Consider the following 15611-nt stretch of genomic DNA (forward strand, 5'->3'; position numbering starts at 1 on the left):
TCCAAATAAGCTGTAACATAGTTCTAGAAATGCATTGTTTCCCAATGTTGCAGTTCTTGGTAAGACTTTATGGAATGATTTTGTCAGCTTGTTTTTGCAATTAATTACTGAAGCTTCAGAAACTTGCTGAGTTTGACATGACTATTTCCAATTTCAAAGGGCTAAAATTAGTTAGACTGCTTTGCCTAAAATCAGGCAGCACACATTTGTAGCAGAGTTAGAAATTCTGGCTCCCTCCTGGCCTCCTGCTGTAATCAAACTGTTACTGTAGAATCTAGGGATGATGTCTAAGCCATAGGATGAGGAGAGAGTATATGATGCCTTTCCCACTGAGCTTCAACTTCTCAACATTTCTTTAGAACCAGACAAGATACAAAGTCTTCATTGTCGGCCCCAGACCTCTACTGCGATTGCATGTTCTTGGACTCCTCCTGATTCTGACTTTGATGGATATAGTGTTGAATGCAAAAAAATGGACACTCGTGAAGTGGAATTCTCCAAAAGGATAGAAAAAGACAAATCTCTACTTAATATCATGACTCTCGTACCCCATAAACGATACCTGGTTTCTATCAAGGTGCATTCTGCAGACATGACAAGTGAAGTAGTTGAGGACAGCACCATCACAATGATTGACCGTAAGTGGAACACAGAGTCACTGCAGTGGGAAGTAGTGAACAGCAATAAACAATCGCTTGTGCTGGTTAAACAGCAAAAGAGGTTCTGAACTCTGCAATTGCCAGCATGCGGCACCTATGATGGCATGGCCAAATTAGGGAGAACCTCTCCTTTGACCCCTCTTGTGACAGACAATGCAGGATTTTAACTATATTCCCTCCCGTTACATTGCAAAATCTACTTATTTGGCTTGTTCACTAAATATAACCTGAGAAAGATGAAAAATTATGTTGTCAGTCATGATATTCAGCACCGAAGAGGTCATCTTTATCACACACCTTTATTTGTCCTCATTGTTGCTGCTTGCCTCCCTTTCCCTCTCTGCTTCCCCTCACACTGAGTAGCCATCCTCAGCACAAGGAAGAGCACACAGTCCTTGGTAAGGACTTTGGATTGTTGCACAGGGTCCTCTTTGGGCTCTCTGTTCTCTCCTTCAAGATGCCGCCTGACCAAATCACTGGTAGGAAGTATTACTGAGAGAGAATCATGGCTTTTTAAACCATGTGCTTTGAAACTATTTCTGTAGTTGGGCTGCTAATATGCACCTTCCACTTGTGCAGAGTGGAGAGTGGCGACAGCATGTGCCAGTGCCGCGGTGTTGCAAGGCATTGACTCCTCCTCAGTTGACTGCTGGCAATTGCTGGCCTTAGAGCAGCTCCAGCTTGCACAGCACCTCTGGATTCGGTGGCATAGCACAGTGCAGGGGTCTGAACTGAACCAAGGCTAGATTTATAAAACACAGATGGCCAGAAAGTCTACTCAGTGACGCCTCTGTGGCTGTCTTTTAAAAAACCACATGTGTGTAATATACTAGCTCATATAAATTATGTTTGGTTTGGGAGCTAGTGAGCGAAGCTACAAAGTTCAGACAGCAGCCCGCCTTCTCCCTCCCCCATTAATTGTCTGTTAATTGCAAACATGTTGTCTCCTTCCTCTACCACAATGGATGCTACAAATTCAAATTTAATAAGGACTAACTACTCATATCACGAAAGTGAGACCAAGCCCTATTTGAAGGTTAGCCGTTCCACATTTTCTCTTGTTTGTTCTGACCACTGCTGCCTTCCCAGGCTCTGGTTAACACTGGAAGCACTACCCCAAGGGAACCCAGCTCTTCCCCCAAAATTGCAGCCTGGCTTTGTAGATCTAAGAGGTTTAGCTAAGTGTTATATACGCATGTGAATTATTGATTCTTTTTCAGTCTGAAACTTTGAAATTTAGCTCCCTGCTTATGTATTAGATGTGTTTTCCATACATGCAATATAGATTCAATAATATGGATTTTTAAAAGATTCAGCAAGGTAGATCCATAAAATCCCCATCTTTATTGCATTGTTTCTCTGAAGGCTTGTCCCTATATACTTTGCTTTCTAGTTTAGTTCTGCTGTGCCCCCATTTGAGGCATAGCTTTTCCTCATACAAAGAACATTTCCTATGAAAATTCCACAGTCACTCCGCAACCTGGTACTCTGTAGCTGAATGCTGTGTCTGACTGAGTCAGTGCTATATTCCCTGGGAAGGGAAGTAGAAATCCAGAAGTGTAAAATAAGTAACTGGATGCAGTAAGGATAATTCTCTTATTTTTTTTTTTTTAATTTATTTATTCCTCAGGTCCCCCTCAGCCACCTCCAGACATCCGAGTGAACAAAAAAGATGTGCTTATTACCAAATCCTCCATTAACTTTACTTTTAACTGCAGCTGGTTTAGTGATACCAATGGAGCTGTGAAGTACTTTACTGTAGTTGTCAGAGAGGCTGATGGTAAGTGTCATGATTTAATAGCACCTTTTCCATAGCCTCTGTGAGTACACAGGGAGGTGCACCACATCTGTGCACAGCAAAGAAACTTCTCATCCAGTGGCTGGGTTTCATCAGATGGTTTCATCCCCGACAGCTTGGGGGACTCATGCACTCAGTCTTCTGCTTAGAAGGCCAGTAGAAGTCAGCGGTCAGCAGAAGCTGCAGAGCTCAGCCAGAAGCAGTAGTTGCGTTCAGTACTCTCGGATACGTATGCTCACACATATGTTTGGGAAGCTTCCACAGCAGGAGACTGGATGCCGTTGGCAGTGCACAGAGGATTAACTACCTTACTATGCATGGTTCTCAAAAGGTGATTTAGATGTTAGATAGTAACATATTTGAGTCTGTCTTCCTTGCTTTAGAGCACTCAATTAAGCCATGCTGAGCAGGTGAGTAGGCAGAGTTAGCATGATCCTTACTGAAGAAAATGACTGTGTGAAGCACTGTAGAACGGAGCAGAAATTGTCCTCGTATCATGTATGCAAACGTCCTTTTCTGCAGTTGACCTGTACGTGACAAAGCAGATAGATGTCTCAACAATTAATAGGCTTTTGTTAGAAATGGATTTATTTCCTGACATGCCAGGACATATTTTTGGATCCCTAAGCAAGTTTCTTAATCTCTCTGTCCATCAGCCTCTAGCTAAAAAAGCAGAGATAATATTTCTACTGCCTACACTCTCTGTCAGTTCTGTGCAGACTATAACACCCTTTGAGACAGAGACTACTCTGTACCATGCTTTTGCTTACCTGAACCTTTATGCTTTATCCTGAGTTTCCTTTCAGGGGGCTACTGTCATTTCCTGTTGCAGTTTTCCTCTACACGCACTAGACTTGTTAGTTTGGGTTTTTTTTTTTTACTTACTTCATGAAATAGCAGGTGGTAGGATCAAGGATTCTGGCCCACAGAGATTTTTAGCAACAACACAGGGGAAAATGCTGTAGCATTAAACTCAGCTGGTACATACCTATTCCAACATAGTATCTGAAAAAGTTAGAGCTAGCTACAGTCTCTACCCAGACAAGGCTGTATGAAAACAAAACTGTCTCCAGACAGATAGATGGTTATGTGGTGTGTTTTTTCAAATGGGAGATGCTGTGCCTGTGTTCAAGACTAAAATTTATTTCAAGGAATCCTGCCGCAAGTCAACAAGATGTAGAGCTTTGATAATTTAGAGCAATGCCCAGCCCTGTTCTTAAAGCATCGTTCTCAGTGAAGCAAATGTTTGAGTTTATGGAGACCCATTACACAAGGAGACAGTTTCATGCAGTGTAATCATTTTCCATGGGAGATGGAATAGCTGCATGTTAGAAGCTTTTTGAATGCAAGGGTAGGTTCATCCTGAGATATATGATTTCTTGTGTGTAGGAAGTTCATGTTTGCAGTAGGAATCACCTGTACCCATTTTCTTCTTTGGTCAAACATCATTAAGTTGTAAAACTTGGTCATTAAGAGTGGATAAAGCTGTGGTTAACAGTTCATGTATTGTGTGCCTTCCATACTACTCAAAGATCTTTACTAGAGGAAGGTAAGACACATTATTTGCTGCTTGGCCAATGGGAAAACTGACGTCTGTTGAGGAAATCTGTCTGAAGTTTCCTCCCAAAATGATAGCAAGGTTGATACTAGAATCTAGGTACCGTAACCACTGTAGCTCTGTACTCACAAAGTAGCCTGTGTAGCCTTCCAAGGAATGCTAGAAAGTTGGATAATATTTAATATGTCTGTCAACATCTTGAACCTATAATACTGTATCACATAAATGGCTGTGGTATGCAAACCATCTCTTTTTCTCTGCACTTGATGTAGGTAGCGAAGGACCAAAGCCTGATGAGCAGCACCCATTACCTTCCTACCTGGAGTACAAACAAAATGACTCTATACGCATCTACCAGACAAATTATTTTGCCAGTAGATGTGCTGAAAGCCCTGACAGTGACTATAAAAGCTTCGACATTAAGCTTGGAGCAGAGATGGAGAATCTGGGAGGAAAATGTGATCCCGATCAGCAAAAGTTCTGCGATGGGCCCCTAAAGCCTCGGACTGCATACAGGTTAGATTTTTTGTGATAATTGTGTTCTGTCAATTATTAGTTGTGGTGCTATCTGGATGCCTGATGCACTTGAGCTTCTGTAGATGAATAACTGGGTTGTACAATGCTTTCTACATTTCACTGTGCAATTTATAAAAGTTTTATCCTTGACCCTGCCATTCCATAGATAGTAAATGAACTCTTCCCTCACTAGCTTGGGAATGATACAATTCAATATGCACAGAATACGATGCAGTGAATAAGTTTCTTTATCTCTTTCAGTTTTTTTAGGGATTTTTTGTACATGGTTACTAAATCTCTCTTTGGAAAAACTTAAGATCATCAGCTAAGTCAGAAGAGTACTTTACAGGAGAAAGCAAGCCTGGTTCATTGTTCCTCAGTTTCTTTGGCCCCACTGCACAACAGCAATCCTTTGGAGTTATTCTAACCTGTGGCTCTGCACAGAGCTCCAGAGCTGGGCCTGGGTTATCTGTAAAGGATAGAAAAGGGACACTGCCATGACCAGGCTCACCAGTTACCCAGGCTGTGGGACTGCAAACCTGAGCTCTGGAGCACAGGCAAATACTTTCCCAAGAGGTCTGTGAGCTGCCCACCATGCAACCACAGGGACACAAGGCAGGAGGAGGCAGAGCCCATCATGTTTCTGAGCTTCTTTCATACTCATTAAACTATTGCTGAGCAGCCCCTAGCACAGACTGTGCTCACTAGGGCACATTTCCCCAAAATTTAGTTTTGGAATTACCAGGGGAGCTGAGTAGATTATAACATTTTTCTATTAGCATTGGCAGGCCTGGCCATGTGAAGAGGAGGCATCTCGTTGCTGAGTAGCCTTGCTGCATCCTCTCACCTCTGCTGCTTCTGCTGGCCCTGCCTTTGGACACAATCAGGCTATGCATGCTAGCAGCAAGATCCCCATCTATTGCCTCTGCCAGGGCACCCCATAGGCCCCCATCCCTACTAGTTTGGCCAGGATTCACTTCATCCGGCTGTGGGTATTTAAGTCAGGCACCTTTATATGGAGCTGTCTGTGGTCAATGGAAAGTTACTAGTTATCTGTAAGGAGCAAGTGAGTTCTTAGGTTTTTCTGTTATTGGCTGTGAACATTTGCTGAGCTCTAACTGAAACTGTACTATTTTTTTAGGATCAGTATACGGGCTTTCACCCAGCTCTTCAGTGAAGATCCAAAGGAACTCCCTACACCACTCTTTGCAGACACCTTCTTCTCTTTACCGATCACTACAGAGTCAGGTTAGTTTCAGGCTTATTTTCAGTCACTGTCACAAATATTTGAATGTGTACTATACCATAAAACCCTCTGGCATCCAGAACTATTTTTAGGGAGTGCAACAAAAACAAATAGTTACACAGTATCCTGAAAGCTGCTTTGAAATGAAGCTGGAGGTATGGCTTTTCCAATGAAAAGACATGAAAATCCAGAGGATTGCTTGATGGAGGTGCTGGCGGCAGAGGAAAGGATGAATGCTTAGTGAAGTTATGATCAATAACATTTCAAAGTGTAAGAGGACCAAATTCCCAGATATAGGGGCTGTGCTTTTTTTTTTTTTTTTTTTTTTTTAATATGGCTGAGAGTAAAAGATTTTGCATGTTTGGGAAAAAAAAAAAAAGCTTAGAAAATCAAGGCCTCATTTAGCCAAGCATTTAGATGGCTTAAATTTCTTTGCATTCTCGTTAGCTGATGATAACACATTTCTCAAAATTTGTTGATCTCTTGATTCTGTCGTATCTTTTCCTCAAAATATATAAATGTACTATTCTGTTTCTAGAGCCGCTCTTTGGTGTTATTGAAGGTGTGAGTGCTGGCTTGTTTCTCATTGTGATGTTAGTGGCTGTTACGGCTTTATTTGTCTGCAGGCAAAAAGTTGGGTAAGTTGAGTTCTTTTATCAATCTCTGTTATGAAGTCAGGTCAAATTACATGGTGATTTGAGCAATACAATAGCTAAAGCAAATTGGAAGAAAGCACTGAATAATTTTTAGAAGAATGACAGATGAAATCTAGGTCCCTCAATATCTGTATGCATTGAATATAAAACTAATGCCTTACATATTAAGAGATCTGTATATTCTTGATAAAAGATTCAAATACTCACTGATGTTAGTAAGAATTACCTCATAGAGGATCCCTGCAACTATTAGTTTCAGTAGAAATGTTTGAATATTTCTGAAAGACTGGTTTATTATCCAAAATTAAAGGCATTTTGTCAAAAGTGAAATGTTTCATAGGATTTTCATCTATATTTTAGGTAGAAAGCTCTTGAAACAGTTATTTTTACTCTTATCATTTCACTCCAAAACCTTAAACTGTGAAATTACTTCAGTGTCAAAGGAGTTTAAGCTTTACTTCTCAATTTCCTGTTGATTATAGTTGTGTATTTTGCATTATAGATGAATGTCAAATAATCAGTTTTAAGTATGGTGAAATAATGTTTCAAATCTGAAAAAAGCTGTAATCAGTGAAACCATTTTACATGACTGAAAGAGATACAACATTACTGATAGGAAATTCCTTGTGGCTTCCAAAATTAAAAAATTTAAACATTTGTGTTACATGGGAAAGCCTGAAAATCTGAAATTCAGCTCATCTCCTGATACAGAATTAGGTTTGTTTTGTTTTGAATTTGCCTTTTCAAATGTCAGAATTTCCCATAGAACAAAAAATGTTTTCTGAGCAGTCTTAACTCTTAGCCAGAATGGAATTACCCTTTAGCAGGGCTACTCTTAGACTCTAATGGTCAAATTCTGTTTATTCCTCTATCTGCCATCCCCTAGGAAAAGGTATGAATCATTAGCAATATAGTAATATAGAATAGTCTGCTTTTGCATTTATAGTTTTGTGCACCCTCTCAGCATATAGTTACATATAGAGCATGCATAGGTTAAGACTGACATTTGCTCCCTTGCACATCTCATTGCAATTTTTTAGTGTAGACAAAATTTCAGATAGAGTGTGATTTCTTGGAAGTTACATACTCAGCAAGGCAGTAAGCATCAGGTATAGTTTTTCTTACCATACATGAGGAGAAAAGGCTTTCTAATGGCAGTACGTTGAAGGAGGAGATGGCAGTCAAAAGAAAAAAGACAATATGGAACCATATGGAATCAGGACCACTCATGTGGCCTTCCCAAAGCACGCTGTCGTGCTTCCGCTTACTCTGGGTCTGAACCTGGACATATCTTAGAGACCTGCTCTACAGAATGGGTGTGCTGGACGCTGTGGTCCTTCTACAGCTCTGAAAATCAGTCCGCATGTTTCTCCACCCTGCATGTGGAGGATCAACTGACTTAGGGCCTATCTTAATATAGGATGCCCTCCTTAATGATAGGCTGGGCTGTGGAAAATTCAGAGCAAGAACAAACTCATATTGCCAGGTAGTGATCGTATACCTGCATCACTATCACTAAATGAAAATACAAGGAAGCTGTGCCATGGCAAAGAGTGACATCCCATTATCAGGGCACAGACTTTTTAAATTCCTTTTTTTCCCCAGCTTACTAATGTAAGTTTGTTACTGGCAACTCTTGTCTGTATTGGAACCATAATGGTAAAACAGAAATGAAAATACCTTTCTTTCTATTCTAGCAATGGCCATGAGAGACCTACAGCAAGGCTGAGCATTCGCGGGGACAGGCCACTCACAGTCCATCTGAACTTGGGGCAAAAAGGGTAACATCAAAAGTTTTGTTTCTAAAAGCACTATTTTAACATGGCATCATGGATGAACAATCCATTCAGTCACTCACTGATGAAGTGTTTCTTTTTCTTTTTAAAACATTTCTAGGAACCGGAAAACTTCCAGGTAAAGAGAAATATTTAATTACTTTAAATATTTTTTAAAACCAATTGGATAAATTATGACTTTGATTCATATTGTGGTGACTGTTTCTTTTTTTTCCTCTTGTTTTAGTCCGATCAAGGTCAGTCAGTTTGAAGCATACTTTACCAAACTCCAAGCAGACTCCAACTACCTTCTGTCCAAGGAGTATGAGGTGGGAACACAATACATGCAAAAGACTTGCTTTATGTAGGGGGGCAGGTAGTGGCTGAATCAGTAGGTTAATGCATTAGAAAGACGTGTATTTGCTTGTCTTATTCATACAAATCGAAATAAATGTGAGAGTCTCACTTGAGCTCTCCTTGTCCTAATGCCAACGCCAGCTCTCCCTATGGCAGAGCAGCTTCTGTTTAGCAGCCTCTGCTTGACACCTACCTGGCTGAAGCCGGGAGCATTCAGTTGCACGACCTATCTATGTGAAAAGCATGCACAGCACTCGCCAGTTATGTGCTTCCCTTAAACCAGTGTGATTAGCTATTTCAGTTTGATTAAAAAAAAATATTCCCTGTCCATGACCTTTGAGAGCTAGTAAGCACTGTGTCCCTCTGTGTTGCCATGTCCTTTAATTATTTTCTCCTCACATTTTATATTTCCACTTTTTTTTTTTTTTACAGGACTTAAAAGATGTGGGTCGAAACCAGTCATGTGACATAGCGCTTCTGCCAGAGAACAGGGGGAAAAATCGATACAATAATATACTGCCCTGTGAGTTTTAGGTTTGATTGTGTAACATTACATCACATGAGCTATTTTTCATGCTTTTCAGTAAAAGTAGTGGAATAGAGAATGTAGCCAATCCCTTTCCTCCTTCCATCTCTGACTGGAATCACACAGATCAGTAATTTCATTTCACACTAGAAATGTAATGATTAATGTTCACTCTAGGGGGAAAAAGCTCCAAGTATTTTGGGCATTAGTAGTAGAAATAACAGTAGAGTTGTTTATATATGGGGTATCATCCGTTGAATACTTTCTGACGGACCCGTTGACTCAGTTTCTTCCTCAGAGGGCACAGTAAACCCACTACACAGTGTAGAGCTAGAGAGCTTCTGCATGGCAATGCTGAAGGAATCCTCTTTCTCTACAAAATATAAAATCCCAGTTCTTACAATATGTAAAAACATGAGTCTGAGGTTTAGCCCTGTTACCTTGGGGCAAGACCTGTCATCAAAAGTTGTCCCTTTTAATCCCTTTCCTGGCATTTTTGGAGTTGTCCCATCCTGTGCATCAAGGACAAATCCCACATGACTGGCTCATGCTGCCCTGCCGTTAGGTCTGGTGTGCACTCACAGCACAGCCTCACAGCATCTCCTGCGTTTGGACTGCCAGTCTGTACTTGGGAACATGCCCCTAACCCAGATCCTGTGCTAAAAACCATGCAGTCTTGCCAGCTGTAGCTTTCCCATCACATATCCATCCCCCCACACACCTTCCCTCTTCACATGACGCATGATGTACAAGAAACTCCTTCTGACACAGATCCAATATGGTATTATCATATGAATCAGAGATCTGGTGGCTTGGGCGCCCTGTACCTCTCTGTAGCACTGGAGATGACGCTGCTCCTGGAGAAGACAGCTGGCCTCCTCACTCAGCTCGGCATACCGCTGAAGCTCTGCCACTCTTTCAAGGGCAGCACTGGGCACTGCTCTTCAATACAGCATGCTGCTTTCAGGACCAAAGGAGCATGTTGTTGTGGCTCTTCCATTACCATAACAAATCCTGTGCAACTCAGCAGAGGAAATTCCAGCATTCACTGCTTCCCTCTCATCCCCTCCATCTCGTAGTCTTTGGAGCACTCTGCAGCACTCCAGGATGAAGGAGGCAATGCAAATATAAAGTTACCTCTCTAAATTAGCCCTGCATATAAAATCCATATAAAAATCCTACCAGTCCTTTCACATCTACATTTCTATAAATGGAGGAAATCAAGACCTAACTATAAGTCTCTTGTAATCAATTTGTTCCTAGATGATGCATCAAGAGTGAAGCTTTCCAATGTGGACGATGACCCTTGCTCAGACTACATAAACGCAAGCTACATACCAGTAAGTGACTCAAGGATGTTAATTTACAGCCCTCTCTCTTGTGATAATTTGTCTTTCATCTAAAACTGAGCATACTTAAGGCTCTTCTCCTTCATTTATTCACTCTAGCTAAAATCTGAGAACTCATTTTGTGGGTGTGCTGAAAGGCTGTGTCTGGCTGCCATTAAGTTAACTCTAAATGATTTAGTCAGCATTTAAGGCCACTTCCTTGGACTGCTTTATTTATATAAGACAGCAGGTTTAATTGGCCAAGGACATATTTTCAAAGGTCACTGATTTTATATAGTGTCCACAGTAATTGTAATTATCATCGCAGGTGGCATCCTTGTTGTGGAACTGTAGCTTATCCTGACAGTGCTTGCACCTTGCAGGATGGTGAAACTGGCTGAGATTACAGTAAAGCCCTTTGCCGGTGAGCTGTGACGGATGGTAGCCGTGGCCACAGCAATCCAGATTTCATGCAGGAATTCAGCTAATTTATTAAGGAGTAAAAAGAAAACAGAAAGCTCCAGTAGTTCCAAAATTGCTTGAGACAGTGCTGAACACAGTATGACAATGTAAAGCTTTGACTGCCACAGAAATAACAATATTTAGATATACTGGTGAGGTCTCTTCCATGTCTCTTCTCCCAGCAGCCTTTTGCCTGTAGGGCCAAGGCAGCCCTTGAGCGCTCAAAGCTGTTGTCCCAGCAAGGCACTACGCGCAGCCCGGTGGCTCGTTCAGTTGCTAGAAGATCTGTTTTTCTGCCTTGATGAAAGCTAACAGAGTTCTCTTTATTTGCAGGGCAATAATTTCCGCAGGGAATACATAGCAACTCAGGGCCCTTTGCCTGGCACCAAAGACGAGTTCTGGAAGATGGCATGGGAACAAAACGTTCACAACATTGTCATGGTCACACAGTGTGTCGAGAAGGGCCGGGTAAGCAGTAACTCCACCTCATTATTATTGAATGTTTTATTTGCATCGAACTACAACAGCGAAGGCCCCAGTCAAGGAGTGCACAAAATACTGTAAGAAGCAAGAGCTATAATCTAAAGACAGGAGATGGATTAAGGACTGTGAAGTGTGGATGCAGTGACCATCAGCATGTCAGAGCTAGAGCTAGAAACAGCTCGGTGTTTCTGGTCTTTAGTCCAATTCACTGATACTAATATAGTCCTCTTAAGCATGCATAGAATGCACGGGCCAAAAAAAAAAAACACTTTTAGTCTATAAAGGGCATGACATCTGGAGGAGAAGTGACATTGCTTTCATAAGTGCTACTCAGTGAGAAGACAGGTAAAATGGGTGGGGATGTGTAAAAACAAAGTGGCAACACATTAAGATCAACAGATAAAATGGCAGCATCACATGCTATTTCCTTGTCTAATTTTCTTACACTTAGGAGATTATAACTGAGTGACTCTAGACCTCCTATCTATTTCGTTAGCCATGGCTGTTCACTAAAATTTATAGATCCATACAGAAAATGAAGCATGAAAGTATTTTTCATGAACTGTGGAGAAAGAAGTAGGAAATGGATTTTTTTAATTAGTTTCCTGTGTTTCCTCCCACAGAAAAGTAATATTAAGTCACCTGAGTTTATTTCATTTTTAAGCCTCTACATATTGCAAGTGAAAATCCAGAGCAAGTTCCTCCTATTTTGAAATACTTTAAAAAATCTATGTCAAATTGGCTGGAAACATGCAGGACTATCTCCAGCCCTATCTACTTGGAATGTCAAAGTAACATCTGCTTATAGTTGGTGATTATGAAATGATTTTTCCTCTTCTTTTTCTTGTACTTCAAAAAGTAGCAAGGTAGTTTAAAATGTTAGTTTTTTTGTTGCCAGCTTCACATCACAAACTGTGAACGGGTGTTTGACAGAAGTAAAGCACTCTGCTTCTTTCTCAAGCTGTTGCTTCAAGGCTGCCTGCAGACTCAGGCAGACACCACTGCGTAGTTCACATGCCACTCACCTCCTCTGTTGGTTGTCTCAATAGTTAAAAGAACTGGAGGTTTTATTTTTATTAATAAGCTTAGTACACCTATGAGGACAAACACCAGCAGCTCAGATCAACTATTACTTTAATTATACGCACTGGAAAGCAAACGTGCATCATTAAATATATGGCATTCTTTTTGACAGTTAAGTCCTTACCTAGTAAGCGAAGAGATCACTTGCACACTTAACTGCCTTACTGAGTACAAGCGTATGTAGGTTATTTAGCTGTCTCAGCAATCTATCTACTGAAGTATGACCAAGATCCTGCACCTCTGTAAGACTGGGACTAGATCTGTAAAAGATAAGCCAACTTGAAGCAGTGTGACCTAGTGACATGCACGGGGCACGTGACTGGCTCAGAGTGGGCCCCACTGTCTTGTCTCGGCAGGAGGCAGGGAAGCAGGGGCTGGAGGCCTGGCTTTTGTCCATGCACAGCCATGAGAAGCTGCGGTAGCTTTGCCTAGGTGACAAGAGGAGGTTGGTGCAGAAAATACTGTGGAGCCCCAGAGAGGGCATTAGTGAAGGAATTCGCATTCCCCCTCATCACAAACATATAAGATGGGAATTCCCATTTCCTAGCCCTAGCCCAGAGCTGGTTGTTGAGCTGATAGGGTAGAAGGTGGCAACTCTCTTAGTCCGACTGCTGTCAATACTGCTTTTCTTCCTTCAACTTCAGGCAAAAGAGGCCTGATGCTGAATTCTCCTCCAGCCAGTGCTGGATGGGAAGGTTGGCTCCAGCTGTCATCAACACTGAATCCATATTTTCCTATCTCCCTGCAGGTGAAGTGTGATCACTACTGGCCCCTTGACCAGGATTCCTTGTACTATGGAGACCTAATTGTTGAAATGCTGTCTGAGTCGGTGCTCCCAGAGTGGACAATACGAGAGTTTAAAATCTGCAGTGTATGTTTGAGTTCATTTTATATATTTTTAAATTAATTGTCATAAAAAAGCCTGCAGGGCTAAATTAGAAAGGTTTAATCTGACTTACCACAGTTGCATCATGTCCAGCTCATCTTTGCTGGCCACTGCAGTAGAGTAGCATTCACTGTGAAGGTGCATGTGGTGTGGTGGCATCCTTCTGTCTCAGTTGTTCTGATAATCCACACTTCTGTGTCTCGACAGGAGGAGCAGCTTGACTCAACAAGGCTCATTCGTCACTTCCACTACACTGTATGGCCAGATCATGGTGTGCCAGAGACCACCCAGTCTCTGATCCAGTTTGTCAGGACTGTGAGGGATTATATCAACAGGACCCCAAACACGGGACCAAGTATCGTACACTGCAGGTATGTGCAGCAGCAGTGTCTCAGTGGCACAGAGCCCTTGTGCATACCCCTGGGAAGTTCTCCAGTATTTGTATCTGTTAGTCCACGGGCAGCCACAGAACTTGAGAGACAGCCGATGGGTTTGAGTCTCCAGGTACATCAGAGCAGCAATTCCCAAGGCACATGCACTTGCTCACAACCTCATCCTGTAGATGTCCTGAAAATAGTTCTCAGGGAACCATTGTGTCCATGTGGGACCACTAGAGGACACTAAAAGTGTCAACAGTTGCCGCTTCAGAAGTGCTTCATCCCTTTTTTGCATTCCTAATTTGCTTTTGTGCTGCTGGCTATGGCCCAAAATCTAAATCACAAAAGAGTATTTCAGAAAGGTAAGATATACAGATATACATAAGATATATGAATCTGGCCAACTATGGATGTTGAGGCCAGCTGGCGGATATGTCTTTTTCCCCATTCTGACTGAGGCTCCCTGTCCTTATTGCCTCCTCATGTGCTCCTGCTGTTTTACCTTTTCTGGCAGTCACAGGGCTGCAACTTTTCTTCTGCTGCACGGTCCACCCCTGCACGCACACACACACAAAAGGCACAGCTCGGCTGCCTGATCTGTGATGCAGTGTCCATCTGCAGCTGCCTAGGGTTACAGAGCGAGAAAGACAGTGCAGCGTGATGCTGTGCATGTCTTCTAATAAAGCCATATGCTTACTGGTATTACCTGAATGCAGCATGTGACCCCTCCATCTGTTATGTGGGCTGAGACACGTATGCTACATGACCTCACCAGTGTCTGCCTGTACATCATCTGATGCAATATGTCAGAGTGTATTACTGACTTGCCAGCTTTCCTCTTCCCCTTCTTTCTGTCCCCCCATCCCACCTCCCAGGATTTCAACTGCTGGGGACTCTGGGACATTAAAAGATTGGCAGGACTCTGCTGTGGCTGCCCTTCTGTAAGATGCTGGCCAGCTTACCTTATAGAATCAAGCCTACTGGAAAGAAATGGAAGCTTAAAAGTCACTTACAGTCAGATGCAGTCTCTCAGTGCATCTCAGAGCCTGAGTTGATCCAGAGCAGAATGTAAGATAGGCCATAGCAGAGATCCCTCTTCCATGGCTCCTCCATGGCTGTCCTCTCCTTTTCCCAGAACAAATTTCCCTGTAAGGAGTTCGAAATCCCAGAGATGCCATATGAACAGTGAGCTTCTCTCCCTGGAGATCTGCACATTGCGGAAGTATCACATGAAGTTAACGAATGCTTTGAGCCATCTTTTTAGAATTTTTGCATGTTTTTTTCCCCAGTGCTGGTGTTGGAAGGACTGGCACATTCATTGCACTGGACAGAATTCTGCAGCAGCTGGATTCAAAGGACACTGTCGACATTTATGCAGCAGTGCATGATTTAAGGCTTCACCGGGTTCACATGGTTCAGACAGAGGTAAGTTCTGGATAGCCTACAGTACAGAGCAACACCGGCTGCACTACGTAGTAATCTCTCACCTTAAAGGCTGTCAAAACACTTTACAGTTACTCCACTGTGGAATACCACTTAGATGTATTTTTAGCTCTGTGAGAATCTCTAGTTCAGGATTGTTCTTATTGGCTCTCATACAGAAGTTCAACCCCTTACAAGTGGTAGCTATGCTTTCTATAGATTTCTCCCACTGGCACTGGATCACAGTCAGCCTGGCAGTGTGATGCAGAAAGCATTTAACAACATGTTGTACTGTTAGTAAAATGTCAATAAAACAAGCTCTAAAAAGAGTTATCTCCATTCGGGGTGTGGTTGGAAGGCAACCCTAAAGCAGACTGATAGGTAAATGTAAAAGGAAAAAGGAATGACAGGCAGAAATTATTATTTAAATGTTTATAATTTTAAAACTCTAACATTGACCTTGTGGTTTTGTAGTTCTG

General features: G+C 42.0%; 1 protein-coding gene across 6 annotated transcripts in view; it reads left to right on the forward strand.

The window, feature by feature from the left end:
* The window catches only part of PTPRB (protein tyrosine phosphatase receptor type B), a 68609-nt gene that overhangs the window by 44739 nt on the left and 8259 nt on the right, over positions 1-15611 (forward strand). For 5 of the 6 annotated variants that reach the window (XM_085320533.1, XM_085320530.1, XM_085320529.1 and 2 more), the window contains 14 exons: positions 360-638; positions 2290-2439; positions 4288-4531; positions 5673-5779; positions 6316-6415; positions 8131-8214; positions 8330-8347; positions 8456-8537; positions 8998-9088; positions 10355-10431; positions 11215-11349; positions 13196-13318; positions 13541-13704; positions 15000-15135. In XM_085320533.1, coding sequence (XP_085176659.1) covers positions 360-638; positions 2290-2439; positions 4288-4531; positions 5673-5779; positions 6316-6415; positions 8131-8214; positions 8330-8347; positions 8456-8537; positions 8998-9088; positions 10355-10431; positions 11215-11349; positions 13196-13318; positions 13541-13704; positions 15000-15135 — 1790 coding nt within the window. The remainder of the gene's footprint in view (positions 1-359; positions 639-2289; positions 2440-4287; positions 4532-5672; positions 5780-6315; positions 6416-8130; positions 8215-8329; positions 8348-8455; positions 8538-8997; positions 9089-10354; positions 10432-11214; positions 11350-13195; positions 13319-13540; positions 13705-14999; positions 15136-15611) is intronic. The other variant, XM_085320531.1, reaches the window with a different exon arrangement.

The sequence above is a fragment of the Rhea americana genome, unplaced genomic scaffold (genome assembly GCF_003343005.1).
Source record: "Rhea americana isolate MKP2758 unplaced genomic scaffold, rheAme1 scaffold_64, whole genome shotgun sequence".
Classification (NCBI taxonomy): Eukaryota; Metazoa; Chordata; class Aves; order Rheiformes; family Rheidae; genus Rhea; species Rhea americana.